The sequence below is a fragment of the Chrysemys picta genome, chromosome 9 (genome assembly GCF_011386835.1).
Source record: "Chrysemys picta bellii isolate R12L10 chromosome 9, ASM1138683v2, whole genome shotgun sequence".
Classification (NCBI taxonomy): domain Eukaryota; kingdom Metazoa; phylum Chordata; order Testudines; family Emydidae; genus Chrysemys; species Chrysemys picta.
Genome location: NC_088799.1, coordinates 53040901 through 53060915, shown reverse-complemented (window position 1 = coordinate 53060915; position 20015 = coordinate 53040901). Strand labels below are relative to the sequence as shown.

Genomic DNA, 20015 nt, shown 5'->3' with positions numbered 1-20015 from the left:
GCTATTTAGTCATTTTTTTATGTCACTCAATTTAGCCAGTACAATTAGTCCAGTTTGTTTGTGCTCCACCCATCTGAACCTGCAACTTAATGGGCTGCTCTGCCTCAGGCAGTGGGTGACAAAGGAGGTGCTCAAGGAGCACTCAAGGAAGACAAGGACATTGCTGAAAAGCTAAAGAAATTAAACTAAATAAATTTTTGGTATCAATCTTTGCTGCAGAGGATGTGGGGGAGCTCCCCACAGCTGAAATATTCCTTTTAGGTGATAAATATGAGAAACTGTCCCAGATTGAGGTATCAATAAAGGAGGTTTTGGAACAAACAGGTAAATTAAATGATAAGTCACCAGGATCAGATAGTATTCACTCAAGAGCTCTCAATAAATTCCAATGTGAAATTGCAGAACAACTAACTGTGGTATACTACCATTTAGTTGGGGTTGGTCCTCCTTTGAGCAGGGGGTCAGACTAGATGACCTCCTGAGGTCTCTTCCAACTCTAATCTTCTATGATTCTATGATTTAAATCACCCTCTGTACGAGATGATTGAAGGATAGCTAATTATTTTCAAATGCACCAGAGGAGATTCTGGCAATTACAGGATGGTAAAACTAATTTCAATATCAGACAAATGGGTTGAAGCTATAGTGAAGAACAACATCAGACATATAGATAAACATGGTATGCTGGGGAAGAGTTAACACAGTTTTTGTAAAGGGAAATCAAGCCTCGCCAATCTATTAGGATTCTTTGAGGGAGTCAAAAAGCAAAAGGGGGAGAAGAGGGAATGAGCAGTAGGAATGAAACTGGAAAGGTGAGCTATCTTGAATAATCAGGATAAGAATCTGTTGGATACCATGATAAACAGTTAGTTACTCACAAAAGCCAATATCTTTAGCAGGAATCTTAATGAAAGAGCTCTGCCCATATATTAAAGGGACATTACCTTTAAAAACTATACTTTAAATGAATTTAGAGGCTCCAATACAGCAAAGCACTTCTCTTTAAGCATGTGAGCAGCCCAGTTTACTATGTAGGCACGTGTTTCAGTGCTTTGCTGGACAGGGGTCCATGTGCTGCTGAACATTGCAGGAGCGACAGTGTCTGAGACTTAGACTTCATCCACAGCCTTCCGCTGATTTCAAGGGTCTGTGGCTCAGGTGCTTAAGTCCTTTATTTACGGACAGAACAGGTCTGGCACAGACAGTGGCAGATTCCTCACATGCTCTACCAATGTGTTGCAAGGCTGAACTGAAGGGGTGGCACACAGTAGCACTGGTAACAGACTAACCTTGACTTGGTGGCCCCAGAGATCTGACCTAGGTTAGGGTTAAAACAGATTATGCCCTGTTAGATGGCACTACCCATTGACTCCACTGACTCCTGCTATAGGGCCAGATTTTCCTCTAGTGTAACAGCATAGCTCCACCGACGGCAGTGGCACCAGCCCAACTGAGAATCTGGCCCATCATCTTTAAAGGAGAAGGGAGTTCCATGTCTGCATGTTCAGCCCTTGGCCTGCCAGCCGAGATCGCCAAAGAAGGTGCCAATTAAAAAGAAATAAAGGGACTAAGTTAATTACTTTGAAAAAGTATTATTTTGTGTTATTTGTAATATCCTGTTAAAGATTTGAAAATACACATTTCCTTCTCAAATACATTCCAAAAAGCATGTCCATTAGCAAACCTCTGATATTTTACACTCATGAGCCTGATCCATTCTTTAGATTGTAAACTCTTCAAGGCAGGGATTGTGTCCTCCCTGTGTTTGTCCAGCACCCTGCGCAATCGAGCCCGAGCTCTGAGTGTGGCTTTTGGACACTACCATCATGTAAATATTTACTATTGATAATAATAATGATGATCCTGCTCGCATTAAACATCAGTGGGGCAAATCGATACACTAAAGAGTAATAAGTCACCACGAGCAGACGGCATTCACCCAAGAGTTCTGAAGGAACTCAAATAAGAAATTGCAGAACGGCTAACTGTGGGATGTAACCTATCACCTAAATCAGCCTCTATATCAGATGACTGGAGGATAGCTATTGTAACACCAATTATTTTAAAAGGCCCCAGAGGTGATCCTGGCAATTACAGGCTGGTAAACCTAATTTCAGTACCAGGCAAATTGGTTGAAACTATAGTAAAGAACAGAATTATCAGACACATAGACAAACACGAAATGTTGGGGAAGAGTTAACACAGCTTTTGCAAAAGGAAATCATGCCTCACCAATCTATTAGAATTCTTTGAGGGAGTCAACAAGCATGTGGAGAAAGGTGTTCCAGTGGATAGTGCACTTGGACTTGCAGAAAGCCTTTGACAAGGTCCCTCACCAAAGGCTCTTAAGCAAAGTAAGCTGTCATGGGATAAGAGGGAAGGTTCTCTCAGAGATCAGTAACTGGTTAAAAGACAGGAAACAAAGGGTAGGAATAAATGATGAGTTTTCATAATGGAGAGAGGTAAAAAACGGGGTCCCCAAAGGATCTGCACAGGGACCTGTGCTATTCAGCATATTCAAAAATGATCTGGAAAAAGGGGTAAACAGTGAGGTGGCAACGTTTGCAGATGATACAAAATTATTCAAGATCCAAAGCTGACTATGAGCAGTTACAAAGGGATCTAAAAAAAATTGGGCAACTGAGCCGCAAATTAGCAGATGAAATTCGGTATTGATAAATACAAATTAATGTACTTTGGAGAACACAATACCAACTATAAATACAAAATGATGGGATCTAAGTTAGCTATTACCACTCAAGAAAGAGATCTTGGAGTCATTGGAAAACATCTCAATGTGCAGAAGCAGCAGTCAAAAAAGCTAACAGAATGTTAGGAACCATTAGGAAAGGGATAGATAATAAGATATAAAATATTATAATGTTATTATATAAATCCATGGTATACCCACACTTTGAGTACTGTATGTATTTCTAGTCACTGCATCTCAAAAAAAATATATTAGAATTGGAAAAAGTACAGAGAAGGGTAACAAAAATTATTAGGGGTATGAAACAATTTCCATATGAGGAGAGATTGAAAAGATTGGGACTGTTCAGCTTGTAAAAGAGATGACTAAGGGGGGGATATGATAGAAGTCTATAAAATCATGAATGGTGTGAAGAACGTGAATAAGGAAGTGTTATTTAGCCCTTCACATAACCCAAGAATCAGGGGCCACCCAATGAAATTAATAGGCAGCAGGTTTAAAACAAAAACCAGGAAGTACTTTTTTACACAGTGCATGACCAACCTGGTGGAACTCCTTGCCAGGGACTGCTGTGAAGGCCAAAACTATAACAGGGTTCAAAAAAGAACTAGCTAAGTTCATTTTGGATAGGTCCATTAATGACTATTAGCCAAGATGGTCAGAGATGCAATCCCATGCTCTAGGTGTCCCTAAGCCTCTGACTGCTAGAAGCTGGGACTGGATGATAGGGCATGGATAACTCGATGATTACCTGTTCTGTTCATTCCTGATGAAAAATCTGGCATTGGCCACAGTCAGAAGACAGATACTGGGCTAAATGGACCATTGGTCTGACCCAGTATGGCCGTTTTTAAAGCTCTTGTTGACTTGCAAAGGTGTCAGATCAGGCCCATATTCCACACCTTAAAGAGAGCATAGTCAGTTTGTTTTTGAAATTCTTTCCCTTGTTTTAAGTTGTCCCCAGTAGGGATGTAACATCCCATTGCAGCTCAAAGCAAATTCTCAAGTTTGAGTTTTAAAAGCCCCCTGGAAAAATATGATTTATAGACGAGATTCTGACAACAACAATCTTGTATAGTGCCGAGGTAGTAGTGCCTGGGAAGTTAACGACAGGAAGGTTATTTTACCGGGAGGATTTTCTAGCAAACTGCTTTTCTCACTTTCCTAGACCTTTATTTACTGGGCAATCTTGCACAATGCCTGCATTATGCTGAGCTGTAACTAATGTTGTCAGCTCCTCACTCTCCTTGGCATGAAATAAAACTCCACTGATAATAATTTAAAAATAGTAAAAAGAAATAAAGGAAACCAAAATAAAGATGATACCTAGAACAATTCAGGTCTAACAGATGATGCGGAAAGGTTCATATGGTTAAAAATGTAACAAGGTATGTATTTGCACACACATGCCTTTCAAAACTGTAATTCGCAGACATAATTATGTTTTCACCTGCTCCACAGTTGCCCCCACCCACCCTCTTCATTTAAAAAGTCAGAATTAGTGATTTCAGAATTACACATTAACATTTTTTTTACATTTACTCTGGTTAAGTTTAGCAGTTGTCCTCTCTCCCAGTTCTTTGCCTTGTCCCTTCCCCACACACCCTATCTTTCCCACTGCAGTAGATATTTTGAAAGAGTACTCAGGCTGAAAAGTATTGATTAAATAAATTATCATCATTCTGGTACCTAGGATCCCCAATCAGTATTGGGGGCCCCAATGTGGTAGGTATGGTAACAACATAAGTAATCCCTTCCTGGAGCACCGATGAGTCCCGAAGAGTGGAGCACCCCGACTCCCCAATTTTTCCTCCCTCCTATGTGACTCTGGGGCCCATCTGGGGAGTTGGCACCAATGGACTCTGGGGGTTTTGTGTGCCATCTCTCTTCCTGTAGCTGGAGGCCTAGCCATCATAGCCTGGTCCCTTCCTCCTAAACTCTGTTCCTGACCAACCTCAGCACCCATGTCTGGGTGGTCCCAGACACATGCCGGATAGCCTGGGGTGCAGTTGGCTGCCCTGGCATGTCAGTCAAGCTCCCAGCCAGGTAAGTCCTCCCTGTCCTCCACATAGGCTGTCTGTGCTCAGACCCCTCTGTTAAGCAGATATTTGGGGTCTTGGGAGGTTCCTCTCTTCTCTGGAGCCTCCTGATCGGCTCCCCGCTCAGGGTAATCAGGAAAACACATTCCTTTGTTAGTTTCCTCAGTTTCCTCAGTTGTTGCTTCTGGGATGGTGTCTCTGGGAACTGCCCCCAAACTGCCTTTATAGAAGAGGCAGTACTGAGTAGCCATCGTGAAGGGAGAGAGAATAGGGTTCACGCGCCTTCCTCTCTTTCTCTTCCGCAATCCGTGGGGGCAGAGGGGACTGACTTGAGGAGTTAGAGTGGGAGTGGGAGGAGGATATGGTGAGAAGCCCAAATAGGAAGGCTCCTTGGGGTACAGAGAGCTGGCGTCAACATATGACAGGCTGGTAGGTCTGGTCCCAGAAGCTCACAAACTCTCCGCCAGCTTGCTGCTGCCAATCTCATAAGAATATAAGAATGCCCACACTGGGTCAGACCAATGGTCCATCAGCCCAGGATCCTGTCTCTGACAGTGGCCTGTGCCAGATGCTTCAAAGGAATGAACAGAACAGGGCAATTTTGAGTGATCCATCCCCTGTCATCCAGCCGCAGCTTCTGGTAGCTGGAGGTTGAGGGACACTCAGACTATGGGGTTGCATCCTTGACCATCTTGGCTAATAGCACTGGTTGACCATGTGTTGAGTGAAGACATACTTCCTTTTGTGTGTTTTAAACCTGCTGCCTATTAATTTCATTGAGTGACCTCTAGTTCTTTTGTGTGGAGGGGTAAATAACACTTCCCTATTCACTTTCTCCTACTATTTATGATTTTATATATCTCTATCATATCCCCCATTAGTCATCTCTCTTCTAAGCTGAAGAGTCTGTCTTTTTAATCTCTCCAATGGAAGCTGTTCTACACCCCTACTCATTTTTGTTTCACTCCTTCGTAGTTTTTACAATTTTAATGTACCATTTTTGAGATGGGGAGACCAAAACTGCATGCAGTATTAAAGGTGTGGGCATAACATGGAGTTATGTAGTGGAATTACAATATTTTCTGTTCTGTTATTTATCCCTAGGGTAGTGTTTTGGTTGTTTTTTTTGCTCGGCCAGCAGCACTCGGCTTTTTTTTTTTTTTTGCGATATTTTCTTCCTCTCACTTGGTCACCCTATTTATCCCTCTCCTAATAGTCCCTAATATTCTTGTAGTTTTGTTGACTGCCACTGCACATTGTTTTCAGAAAAATATCCATGATGACTCCAAGATCTCTTTCCTGAGTAGTAACAGCTAATTTAGACCCCATCATGTTGTATGCATAGTTGGTCTTATTTTTTCCAACGTGCATTGCTTTGCACTTCTCAAGATTGAACTTCATCCACCATTTTGTTGCCCAGATACCCAGTTCAGTGAGATCCCTTTGTAACCCTTCACAGTCAGCTTTGTACTTAACAATCTGAAGCAATTTTACATTGTCTGCAAGTTTTGCCTCCTCACTATTCATACCGTTTCCTAGATCATTTTTGAATATGCTGAACAGCACAGGTCCCTGAACAGATCCTTTGGGGACCCCACTATTTACCTGTCTCCATTATGAAAACTCATCATTTATTCCTACCCTTTGTTTCCTGTCTTTTAACCAGTTACTGATCTCTGAGAGGACCTTCCCTCTTATCCCATGACAGCTTACTTTGCTTAAGAGCCTTTGGTGAGGGACCTTGTCAAAGGCTTTCTGCAAGTCCAAGTGCACTATCCACTGGAACACCATTCTCTACATGCTTGTTGACTCCCTCAAAGAATTCTAATAGATTGGTGAGGCATGATTTCCTTTTGCAAAAGCTGTGTTAACTCTTCCCCAACATTTCGTGTTTGTCTATGTGTCTGATAATTCTGTTCTTTACTATAGTTTCAACCAATTTGCCTGGTACTGAAATTAGGTTTACCAGCCTGTAATTGCCAGGATCACCTCTGGGGCCTTTTAAAATAATCGGTGTTACAATAGCTATCCTCCAGTCATCTGATATAGAGGCTTATTTAGGTGATAGGTTACATCCCACAGTTAGCCGTTCTGCAATTTCTTATTTGAGTTCCTTCAGAACTCTTGGGTGAATGCCATCTGCTCGTGGTGATATATTACGCTTTAGTGTATCAATTTGCCCCATTGACGTTTAATGCGAGCAGGATCATCATTATTATTATCAATAGTAAATATTTACATGATGGTAGTGTCCAAAAGCCACACTCAGAGCTCGGGCTCGATTGTGCAGGGTTCTGGACAAACACAGAGAGGACACAATCCCTGCCTTGAAGAGTTTACAATCTAAAGAATGGATCAGGCTCATGAGTGTAAAATATCAGAGGTTTGCTAATGGACATGCTTTTTGGAATGTATTTGAGAAGGAAATGTGTATTTTCAAATCTTTAACAGGATATTACAAATAACACAAAGTAATACTTTTTCAAAGTAATTAACTTAGTCCCTTTATTTCCTTTTAATTGGCACCTTCTTTGGCGATCTCGGCTAGCAGGCCAAGGGCTGAACATGCAGACATGGAACTCCCTTTTCCCTTAAAGATGATGGGCCAGATTCTCAGTTGGGCTGGTGCCACTGCCGTCGGTGGAGCTATGCTGTTACACTAGAGGAAAATCTGGCCCTGTAGCAGGAGTCAGTGGAGTCAATGGGTAGTGCCATCTAACAGGGCATAACCTGTTTTAACCCTAACCTAGGTCAGATCTCTGGGGCCACCAAGTCAAGGTTAGTCTGTTACCAGTGCTACTGTGTGCCACCCCTTCAGTCCAGCCTTGCAACACATTGGTAGAGCATGTGAGGAATCTGCCACTGTCTGTGCCAGACCTGTTCTGTCCATAAATAAAGGACTTAAGCACCTGAGCCACAGACCCTTGAAATCAGCGGAAGGCTGTGGATGAAGTCTAAGTCTCAGACACTGTCGCTCCTGCAAAGTTCAGCAGCACGTGGACCCCTGTCCAGCAAAGTACTGAGGCACGTGCCTACATAGTAAACTGGGCTGCTCACATGCTTAAAGAGAAGTTCTTTGCTGTATTGGAGCCTCTAAATTCATTTAAAGTATAGTTTTTAAAGGTAATGTCCCTTTAATATATGGGCAGAGCTCTTTCATTAAGATTCCTGCTAAAGATATTGGCTTTTGTGAGTAACTAACTGTTTATCATGGTATCCAACAGATTCTTATCCTGATTATTCAAGATAGCTCACCTTTCCAGTTTCATTCCTACTGCTCATTCCCTCTTCTCCCCCTCTTGTCCTGTTATGTCATCTCCAAAATCACATTAGCTAACTCTAGCTAACTTGTAATACTTTGCTGTATCGCGTTAGCACGGCCCCTCTGCTGCCACACCTCGAAAGTTCATGCAAGCCCTTTCCACTGAGCACACAGGCAAGCCGCATTGCCAGGAAATTCCTGGAAAATACATTTACTCCGCTGAAGGAAAAATTAAACAAAATGTTTTTTTTTTAAGGACAGCATTTTTCTAGCCATTTCAACAAAATGTTTTCATCTGCTGTAACCTTGGCAACAGGTCAGAGAGGCGCCCTGAATGCCTGTCTCAATGTGATTAAGGGGGGAAGAGGGAGAGAGCAGAGAAATGGGGTGTCAGGAGTGGGGGAGAACAGCTGACACCCCCTCAAGGGTTTGAGGAGAGGTAGGTTGTTGGTGGTGACAGCTTCTGTTAAATTGTTTGGATTTACTCTCTCAGAGAGAGCTTACGGGAAGCCCAGATCTAGGTAATACTCCCTGTTTCCACTGGGCAGGTCGGAGTGTTCCACAGAAGAGTTGCCACTAACTGGCCTTGACAGCTCATTTTGTGATTGTACTTTAGAAATGACTTACTTGCACAATCCATCTGCTCAAGGTTCTGCTCTGGTCCCATCACCGCAGTATCCAAGCCCTCACAGTCAACAGTGCGTTTATCCACATAACTCCCCTGTGAGATAGAGAAGTACCATTACTGCCCTGTACAGACAGGGGAGTTAGGCACAGAGGGCCAGGGTTTTAAAGGTATTTAGGCGTCTGCAGATAGATGCCTAGTGGGATTTTGAAAAACAGCTCCGTAGATTAGGCACCTATCTCCCAGTGACATCATTAGTTAGTTAGGTGCCTAATCTACATAAATCTTACTGGGCCCATGCCTGCATCCTTTGGTGCCATTTGACTTCCGTCACTGGGCAGCTTTCTTTGCTCAGAAAATGTGTGTAATAGTGTTGATAAGATTCGTCTCCAATTCTTGATAAATAAATCTATTCCAGGCTAACGGAGCCAGGGATTCAAGATTTATTCCTCCAGTTTCAGATCATAGCTAGGCCTATTCATGGGGCGATGCAGGGTATTCAGGACTGAAGAAATAGGAAATCATTTGGGTGGGAAAGTCTCTCTCCATCTTCATAGTAGTGTTGGTTTGTTCGTGAACCATCCAATGATATTAAGCCCACAGCCTTCTTTGGCAGCTCATTTGATCACTGAACTGTTCTTGTACTTACATCATTCCTCTAATATTTAACCTGCTGCAGCCTATGCCATCCCAGCTTGTTCTGTCCTTGATGACTAATGAGAGTAATTGGCCCATCTCCTGTTAATAACGTTCCTCAGCATATGTGTTGACAGTGAGCATGCCTCCCCTCAGACTTCTTTCCTCAAGACTGAGTGCGCTCACTCCCGCAACCTTACCATGTAGGTCAAACCTTTTATCATTGTTATTGTTCTCCTCTGAACTCCTTCCATTGTGTCTCTGTCTTTTTTAAAGTGCGGAGCTCAAATCTGAATGCAGAGGGCCAGTTGGAGCTCCCCTAGTGCTGAGTGGAGCAGAATAATTACCTCTCTTGTTTAATGTAACCCATTGTTCTGTTTGCTTTCTCTGCAGCAGCCTCACAGTGTTGACTCATTCCATTTATCCTCCCTGCTAACCCCCAGATCTTTCTCCATGGCACAGCTGTCTGGTCAGCAGTCCCCAATTATATATTTGTGCATTTGATTATTCTGTCCTACATGATTCTCTCTGTATTTGTGCATATTGAATCTCACATTATTCATTCCTCCAATGTATGCCAACATTGCTGTATTTAATTCCTCTCTTCCAAAGCATTTGCGATCACTCCCAGCTCAGTGTTGTCTGCAGATCTGATCAATATACTCTCCATTCCAATATCCACCTTGTTAATAAGACACTGAATAGTACTAGATGCAGAAGAGACCCTTGCAGGACCACATGAAATACCACCCTCTCAACTTGACACATAAATAACTACTTGCCATTTCTGACTTTTTTCAATCACCCATTATGGGTCCCTTTTACAGCAGTTCCATCTACACCACATTTCTCCAACTATGATAATCTAGCTATTGTACTTATACGGCCATCATTACTGTAGCAGCTGAGCACCTAACATTTGTCAATGTAGTTATTCACACAACACCACATGAGGTACAGCAGTACTTTACCCCACTTTTATGGGTGGGGAGTGAATGGGCAGAAGACTAAGCAATTGGCCCTAGCTCACAAGAGTATGCTGTAGCAGAGCAGGGATTTGAATCCAGGTTACTGGCACCCTACGTTAGCATCCGCACCATGGATCTATCCTTCCTCTAGCATGTGAAGGACCTATTTTACAATGTACTGTGTGTCCCACATTTGTTGTCTATTGGAAGGTGATACCTACCTGATTTCTAGAGGAGGAAGAGTGTGAGAGAGTTCAAGATGATATATCCTTAAGTCTGGATCCTACCTTCCATTGTAAAGAGATTGGTACCAACATAGGCAGATGGGGTGCCACTAAAGCAATAATCTGTGAAAGCGTGGGACTGAATGAAACATGGTGACTGAATTTCTCTGTTCCCAGCTGAGTTGGGTGGACCCGTGAGGTTGGGGTTGAGCTCTGAACAGCATTGGGAAAGCCCAGAAGTGAATGGCTACAATTACTGGATTCCCTTATCAGCCTCAGGAAGTTGGTACCAAGAAAGCAGTACGCTTGTCTAACTGCACATTTCTGGCCTGTTGAAAGGGATTATAAGTCCCGGTTGCTTCACCTTTCAGTTTGAAGGCTGCATTTTCCTTATTATGGGCCTAATCCAAAGCCTTTTGAAGTCAGTGGAAAGAGTCCCATTGACTCCAGTGAACTTTGAATCAGCCCCCTATGATCTTATCATGTTCCCCAGTCCTGGTTCCCCAATTAGTATACAATAAAGCTCAATATTGTATCATTTCCTGACAGGAACCTTATCAACTGACCTGCTTTTCAACAGGTGTCCCATCAGGGCCCCGCAACGTTATCTCCATTGTCAATGAGACGTCCATTATCCTAGAGTGGCACCCACCCCGGGAGACAGGCGGGCGTGATGACGTGACCTACGACATCGTCTGTAAGAAGTGCCGGCCTGACCGCCGCAGTTGCTCCCGCTGCGATGACAACGTGGAGTTTGTACCCAGGCAGCTGGGCCTGACGGAGACCCGGGTCTTCATCAGCAGCCTCTGGGCCCACACGCCGTACACCTTCGAGATCCAGGCTGTTAATGGCGTCTCTAGCAAGAGTCCCTTCCCCCCGCAGCATGTGTCGGTGAACATCACCACAAACCAAGCTGGTGAGTCCCACAGGGGCAATGTGTACATACCATGTGCCATGTGGGGGGGTCGTTAATGGGGAAAAGGGAAACTAGGGCTGGGTTCTTCTAACGGAATATTCTAGGAGTGTGAAACCCCATATGACAGCATTACAGATATTAACTGAAATGCAAGAGAATAAATATAAGATGTGTACACACACACACCCTGTATACAAACTCACATGCATATATGTATACATACGCAGGCATATGCCCACACACCTAACGTGTATACACACACACACGTACACATAAACATACCACACAATATCCATCTGCAAGGCATATTTAAGAATTCTTTAAATATCAGTGCAGGCCCACCTATACATAAGGCAGCGTCTGGGCTTTGGTGTTTAGCACCCACCCATGACCTGCATGGCACAGTCAGATTCTGAAGGATCTAGCCTCGTACTACAACAACAAAGGACATTTCTAGTCCTTGTTGTGAAGAAAAGCTTCCTAAGTGTTCTAGGTGTCACCAATGCGGTTATGTCTGCCGGAGGGCTTGTCTACACTTGAAATGCTACAGCATTGACCTAGCGCTGTCTAAACCGGCAGTTAGGTCAGCCTAGCTACGTCTCTCAGGGTGTGGATTTTTCCCACCCCTGAGAGATGCAGGTATGCTGGTGTAAGTTCCTAGTGTAGACCAGCCCTTGGTCCACAGACAGCCTGAGAGAAGTGTACTCTCCCCACTTACCATTGGGATCTGAAGTCTAATGATGACCCTCTCAATGTTTCCTTGCTTATCATTTTAGTGGGTGGAATGGGGAGGTGGTTGAAAACCGGGACTTGTTTCAGGGATGGAAATGCAGAGGGCAGAAAGGAGAGGCATAAAAAGAGGAAGGCGGGCAGCGGAGGAAGGAGAATGGAGAAGAGAAATAAGGGGAATAAATAGTGCTGGCCCCTAAGGAGTATGTCTACACTGCAGCTGGCAGTGTGCCTCCCAGCCTGGATAGACAGACGCACGCTAGCTCTGGCCAGCCTAGCATGCTAAACGTAGCAGTGTGAACATTGTCGCATTGTCTAGCTACTCAAGTGCAGGTCCACCTGGCTCCCTGGCCCTGAGCTCAAGTGGCTAGCCTGAGCCACTGTCAATGCCACAATGGCCACACTCCTATTTTTATTGCACATGCTTGAGCAGAGCTAGCGTGTGCCTGGGAGGCATGCTCCCAGCTGCAGCGTAGACAGACACAAGAGGAGCAGATTTTCACGCTAGGTGATGCTGAGTGGACAATAACTCATGGAGCAAATAATGAACGACGCTGACGACTGAACGTTCAATCCTACATAAAGGGCAGACTCTTTCCTGATCTTGGTGCAAACCTGCCACTGATGGTGGGAGCCCCACTGGGCACTGAGTGGAGAATAGATTTCTACATTTATATCTTGACCAAAAGGCCAGAATTACACCCAGAATTCAGCCCTCTCTACAGAGGGAGTTTGACTTCCCTGCTGCAAGGTGTTGAGTAAATGAGGCCCAGTAAGATGGAATGCTTGAATTGCATTAGCGGTGTCACAACTAGGTACAGTGGATTTGTGACTGAAACAAGAGCTCAGCTTCAGAGCCAATGCCAACAATGCAGTAAGAAGCACCCAGGGGTTGGTTCATGCTTGCTCATGCAGGGAGGTGTAATTTAAAATGCAGTGTGCTAGCCAGGACCCTGCAGTCCAGTGGGCTTTCAAGCCCCCCATGGAAGGAAGGTAGGGGAACAACTTTTCCCCAGCTCTCAGGGTTCCTGCTAGGGTAGAAGGAGCTGAAAGTTGCAGTCAGGGCTCCAAGTGGGGCACTGCTAATGGAGGGATGTACTCAGTCAGTGTATCCCATAGCTGCATTGACCATATCCATTTCCTGCACAGATTCCTCCATGTTTTGGACAGTGCTGAAACCTTGCAGGCCACTAGGCGGAAGGGACCCGGTGGCTGCTTTGCACTAGCGTCCCCTGGCGGGGTTTTCTGGGGCTGGTACAGACATGGGGTGAAACCGGCATTAAAACCGCACTCTTCCAATGAGGTCATGTCCAGAAGTGCCCAGCTCATGCTGGTGAGGTCTGATGTGTGGGCATGGGGCACCATGACTAATATCACTAAAGTGGATGAAATCAGAGCAGTTCTGTGGAGTGGATTTCTACATGTGGCAGTGATCCCTGTGCTAAAATCAGGAGGGAAGCACAATGCACAATCCCTTCACTTGCTCCTCCTCTGTTTCTTTCTCTTTTCCTCTCTGCTCCTTTTCTGATGCCACTCTGCTTTTTCTCTTTCCCTCCTTTGCCATTAATCTCATTTTTCCTTCTCCCGCTTGCCCTCTCTTCCTCCTCTTCGGCTTTTTTCATCTCTCCCTCCTCACGTTAGAACCTGGCATTGGTTTTTAACAGAGGACTCTTGGCTGCAAACTGTCTGGCTGGTGAGGAAAAGAACTGATGTAGGAGAGCTGGGGTGGCCAGATGGCCAGTCTGTGCAGTGTGTATGTACTGTATGGGGGGGGGGGTCTGAAAGGAAGGTGGGGGAGGAGCAGCCACCAGTTGGTGACCCTGGCTTTAAGTGCAAGGAAGGAAACACTAGACAACAGGGATGGAAATCTGTTTGGTTTGGGAACAGAAAGGCGATGGTAATTTCTGCTTTGTATTGAACGTGTAACACGGGCAGCCTTTGTTAGCTGCGCTCTCCTGGGAGCGTGCAAGGCAGAAACCTGGCGTAAATATTTTAGTATCCCAGCTCCTGGGAATAACAATTCTGTCAGACTGTCATGTTATGTTTGTGCCTGGCTGTCACTTCTCTCTCTTTAACCATGTGCAGTCAAACCTGATGCTTGTATCTCGGCCTTTTAGCTATTCTTCCTGCCCTCCCCTCCATCCATTCTGCAGTTCACCCACCTGACCATCTGCTCATCCATCCATACTCAAAGTCAGGCTACTAGAGGGGCCAACATTAGCCCTGATGTAAGCAAGCAGGATACCACTGAACTCTGTTGCCCAAGACTTACATAGTCCAAAACACTGATTTGTCCATCCATCCCCTCACGGCTGGAACTTTTCCTGCTTGCCTTTGTTATTTTTCCAGCTATTCTTTCATATAGTTCTTTTGTCTCTGCCTGTCACTCACTCTATTATTCATCCATCTCTTTCTCCCTCCCTCTCTATTTCTATAGCAGAGCCTGTATATTAACATGGAAATATGTCTACTGTATTGGGAAGGCCTCCGTACTAACCTAATTGAAATGCATTAGGTTTCGATGCATTAGGGTGGTATCAATATTTGAGGGACCACAAACATGAAATAAATATTTGGCTGCCACACAGGAGGTTTTAACATTCAGGAATTGTTTAAGCAGGCTGCGACTGGAGTGCTGAGTAGGGGGGATGGATAAAAAGAGGTTAATGGGAATGCACAAGCAGGATGATTGCGCAGCTTCTGTAGCAAATCAGTCAGTGTTGGTTAACATTTTATTTTAGTGAGTCCTCTTTTTGTTACTGACCTAAGAGCACAGTATACTGCTAAACTGGATGTATTATCGCCTAGACAGAAAATACTGAAAGCTATGTTATTATAGTCAGTTAGGTCTGCAAACTGTCAATGAAAATGTCTGTTTTCAAAAGCTGCATGTGGTTCTCTTAAAACCATGCATAGGAGACAGAAGGAAATGGACTCCAAATGTGGGGAAAAGACAGAAGAAATGTTATGCTGTGGATTTGTCTAGTATATGCTATCAATTCACTTCAGTGAGACCAATTAAATCTTTCTAATAGAAACAAATTGAATCCCTTTCCCCAGTCCATAAGAACATCCAGATCTGTACATTTATCTTAACCATCTATCTGCCCATTCACCCATAAATATATGTTTCCGTCAATCATACATAAGAACATAAGAACGGCCGTACCGGGTCAGACCAAAGGTCCATCTAGCCCAGTATCCTGTCTACCGACAGTGGCCAATGCCAGGTGCCCCAGAGGGAGTGGACCAACAGGCAATGATCAAGTGATCTATCCCCCCTTTCTCCTATAATCGCTATCCACCCATCTGTCCTTCTGTCCATCCATCTCCCATCCAAATATTTGGGGGAGGGGGGTAAGGGGTAGCTCAGTGGTTTGAGCATTGGCCTGCTAAACCCAGGGTTATGACTTCAATCCTTAAGGGGGCCACATATGGATCTGGAGCAAAAATCAGTACTTGGTCCTGCTAGTGAAGGCAGGGGGCTGGACTCAATGACTTTTCAGGGTCCCTTCCAGTTCTATGAGATAGGTATATCTCCATATATATGAATATTCAGCCATACATTGTCTATCTTCTCCAATACTTATTCATGCAGAGCCTCATTCCTAGGTTTCTGAGGGCCCATAGAGCTTGTTGTCTACAGTCTTGACCCTTTTCCTTTGTGATTATTCTAGTCTGCACAAGAGGGAGACATCTGAGGACAGCCCCAAACCATAGCACTAGCTGCAACAGAGGGAGAGCTGAAGGAGCTAAACAGACCGACCTAGCAGAAGAAGAAAAAGAGAAAGGGGAAAAGGCAGGACAATTAAAAGGAGAGAAGGAAAAAGAGAGCAGAGGGGAATGGGGAAAAAGAAGAGATAGGAATAAGAATAAGAGATAATTTCCTAGACATTTCTGTTCTAAGCCAAAATCTGCCTTGAGTTACACCTGCCTAGCCAACCCCACTGAAACTAATAGGGCTGCCAGAGTGCAAGGGAGAGCAAACTAGAGTACTTTGTTATTAAATTTTCTGCTGCTGTCTCTCAGCAAGGAGGCTGAAGTGGGTTTTGTGCTTTGCTCTTCCATTCCCTGGGATAAGTTCCACTTCTCAGAGAAATAATTGACTCCAGAACCTGAGTTTAAATCTGGGTACAGGGAAACGAGTGAGGGTAAATTTTTCAGAAGCACCACCATGACTTAGGAGCCTCAAGTCTTCTGGGTTTTCAGTGGGACTTAGGTTCCTAAGTCACACCGACACTTTTGCAAAGAGTACTCTTACTCTCTGTGACATGATGGCTCTTCTTCTGACTCCAGGAGCTGGGCACCGGCTGTCAGACTTGCATGAACCGTGTCTCTCCTCCCTCTGCACTGGGCATCTGTGGGGGGGGGAATGAGTTTCCATATTACATAATGTGGCTTGTGTGCTAGTCACTCAGGTAGATGTCACTCAGACATCCAGTCTGCACACATGTCTATGCAATTCAGGCTCAAGAGTGGCATTTAGACACAGCCCAGAGCAGGGGCTCTGCAGCACCATCTCCCCCGCGAGGAGAGCACTGGACACAGAGAGGGCAGAAGGGGCAGTACATGCCTGATGCACTATTAGGAAATTGACCAAAGAGGGCTTGCTGACCGCGCCCCGGTGGTTGCAGGGAAGGCAACTTCTGCCTGGTCCCTGCCACTGCACCCTGGGGGGAAATTGCTTCCCACCCCCAAATATGGTGATCAGCATGTGAAAAAGAGTTACCCTCATAAAGCTGTGTATCTCATCACCAACCTGAAATATGGCTGGGTGTTCAAGTAACTCTCCATTGCTCCTTGAACCTAAATGATGTGGGTTCTACCAGTGCATCTGGGAGTGAAAGATCCTAACGTGCTGTCATAACTATAAAGGGAAGGGTGTAACAGCTGTCCTGTGTACAGTACTATAAAATCCCTCCTGGCCAGAGACTCCAAAATCCTTTTCCCTGTAAAGGGTTAAGAAGCTCAGGTAACCTGGCTGGCATCTGACCCAAAGGACTAATAAGGGGACAAGATACTTTCAAATCTTGGGGGGGGGGGGTTGGTTTGTGCTCTTTGTTTGGGTGTTCGTTCGCTCTTGGGACTGAGAGGGACCAGACATCAATCCAGGTTCTCCAAATCTTTCTAAACAAGTCTCTCCTATTTCAAACTTGTAAGTAAATAGCCAGGCAAGGTGTCTTAGTTTTACTTTGTTTTCTCAACTTGTAAATGTACCTTTTACTAGAGTGTTTATCTTTGTTTGCTGTACTTTGAACCTAAGACTAGAGGGGAGTCCTCTGAGCTCTTTAAGTTTGATTACCCTGTAAAGTTATTTTCCATACTGATTTTACAGAGATGATTTTTACCTTTTTCTTTAATTAAAAGCCTTCTTTTTAAGAACCTGATTGATTTTTCCTTGTTTTTAGCTCCAAGGGGGTTGGATCTGTATTCACCAGGAGTTGGTGGGAGGAAGGAGGGGAATGGTTAATTTCTCCTTGTTTTAAGATCCAAGGGGTTTGGATCTGTATTCACCAGGGAATGGGTGAAAGGTTTCTCAAGGCTTACCAGGGAAGGGAATTAGCTTGAAATGGTGGCAGCGGACCAAAGCTAAGCTGGTAGTTAAGCTTAGAAGTTTTCATGCAGGCCTCCACATTGTACCCTAAAGTTCAAAGTGGGGATGCAGCCTTGACACATGCTGATGTCCTGGGGGGCGGTGGGTATTTAACCTACAATCTTTATGTTATGATATTTTTCAATGTCCAGGAATGTCTACCTGGTTTCCTGGTGCTGCTTAGTTCAAACAGTACCTTCTCCAAGACCTGGGTTTGGTATGACCTGAAAGAAGATTTCTCTCTCCCCAAAGCTTTCCGTTTTCCAAACTGGATTGATTCAGGGTAGAACATTCAAAAGGGCTTAGGACTGGCCTACCACTGCTGCTATTGAAGTTGGTGGGTGTTTTGCCATTCACCTGAGTGAGAGCAGAGCAAGGCCCATGCTGAGCTCTTTTGAAAACCCTGCCCTGGAGCGCTTCAGCCTATCACCGGAGCAAAGATCTGCCAGCCCTCTGTTCATCTAACCCCACTTCCATGAATTTCTACAAAGTGTGAACATTCTTATGGAATGCCATGCTCAGAAGGGGCGTGGATAATGGCATCTGCATTTCCTTTGTTTTGCCAGTAATCTCTCTTCTTACAGCCTAAGATCCTGCTGGCCTAGCCTCAAATTCATTGCAGGTAACAAGTGAAATAATTTTTGTGAGGTCATCCTAACCTGAACAGCTATTTCTGAACATTAGAAACTCACCAAGGAGTCTGGCACATTTTGCAGCCACTGCCCAAGAGAGAACTGGGCCTAGAATAGCAAGGAGCAGTCAATCATATGGAGTATTGGCAAGCTTCCGGGAAGCTTGCATCACACCTTCTTGGCCTCTAGTCTACACTCTCAGTCCCCCACTTCCAAATGCATCCCAAAACTAGTAAAAGGGGAGAACAGTTCTCCTGCTTCTTTCTGTAACCCTGCATCGGTCATGGCTGTTCAAAGATTTGCCCTTCTCTAGTGTGGTCCAGTGCTTCTGCTTGGCTGGATCAAGGCTGGTCGCTGCATGGGAACAAGTAGGCATGGAGCGGCTTAGGAGCTGCCATCCATCCACCTGCGCACCAATTTGGTGCTGATCATTTTCACAGCATTCTCCATGTTAAACAGGCAGGAGCACCAAGGGGGGTTGCGAATGCAGCAATTAACAAAACAGCAATCAAGCTAAGTGTTTAATTTCAGAAAATTAACATCTTCTCTGAGCGGATGTGGAAAGATAAAAAATGAAGGATTAAATGTGCTGGGTAAACAAAGGCAGTGCTGGACCATAAACATCTCCTGCTGGAAGGGAAAGACACTGACAGCTTCCCAGAGCCAGGAGTCTGCAATTCAGTGAATTCCCTAAGAGGCACCAGCTTCAGAGCCCGAGAACAGGAAGAAGAGCATAAAATAAGGGGCTAAACTCACTCATCCATGCAGCAAGAATATATATTTTCCATCTGTAGGATAAGTGTTTCATAGCTGGTGTTACATTCTATGTATGGGGGTTGCAATGTGGCAATCCGATGTGGCTTGTTTTTATGGTCTCTTAAAAATGCAGAAGGGCACATGGATAGAGGTGGTGTTTCCAGCATGGGTGTTTAAGCTGTGCATGCAAACTTGGGTTCCCAAGTTGTGTCCCAGCCTACGTGGGTTCACAGGAAGGGGAGGGCGTATGCAAAGAGTCACACTGCCATTGCCTGACTTGGGTGTATTAAGCATGCAGTGTTCACATTCTCTTCATGTAGGAATGGATATGTATTACTATTTAGGGCCAGATTTGCTCTACATTTCTGGCCCTTTGAAATCACACTGGTAGTGCAAGGGGGCCAGTGTCCCATGTGGGGGAGTTTTCAGCTAACACAAAGCTGGTGTCACTGGCCCCTAAGGCGCCACTCCAGCCTTGGTGTTAGGGGGCTTGATGAGGATGGGAGGGGTGTGTGGGTTCCAGCTGTTGTCAGCTGTCAGACAGTTCTTTGGAGATTGTTTCCAGTGGGTGCAGGTTAGAGGAGCCCCCAGGTTGCTTTAACCTGCACTGGGATTTAGGCGGAGCCAGGCAAAGAATCAGAGAGTTGTGATTCCCTGATGCCTCTTGCCCCATGCTGCACACAGTGGCACTCAGCTGGAATAAAGAACCTGGCCTATGTGGTATGATAGATTTGCACATGTGTTTTGCAGAAAGCATTTTTTGGAAGGTCGGATGTTCGTAGCAAATAGAGATTGCACTGTGTATATAGACACAACCCTCAGAAGGAAAAGAAACAAGACAAAGCTCATGTCATAGACACTGCTAAGAAATCGTTATGCTGCTCCATAGCTCTTTCGTAGGGGGTTACAAATATGTGTAACCTTG

General features: G+C 44.7%; 1 protein-coding gene across 8 annotated transcripts in view; it reads left to right on the top strand.

Annotated features, from left to right (window-relative positions):
* The window catches only part of EPHB1 (EPH receptor B1), a 350847-nt gene that overhangs the window by 254125 nt on the left and 76707 nt on the right, over positions 1-20015 (top strand). For 7 of the 8 annotated variants that reach the window (XM_065556231.1, XM_008171781.4, XM_042853436.2 and 4 more), the window contains exon 5: positions 11045-11380. In XM_065556231.1, coding sequence (XP_065412303.1) covers positions 11045-11380 — 336 coding nt within the window. Of the gene's footprint in view, positions 1-11044; positions 11381-15786; positions 17497-20015 lie in introns of those variants that run through there. The other variant, XM_042853437.2, reaches the window with a different exon arrangement.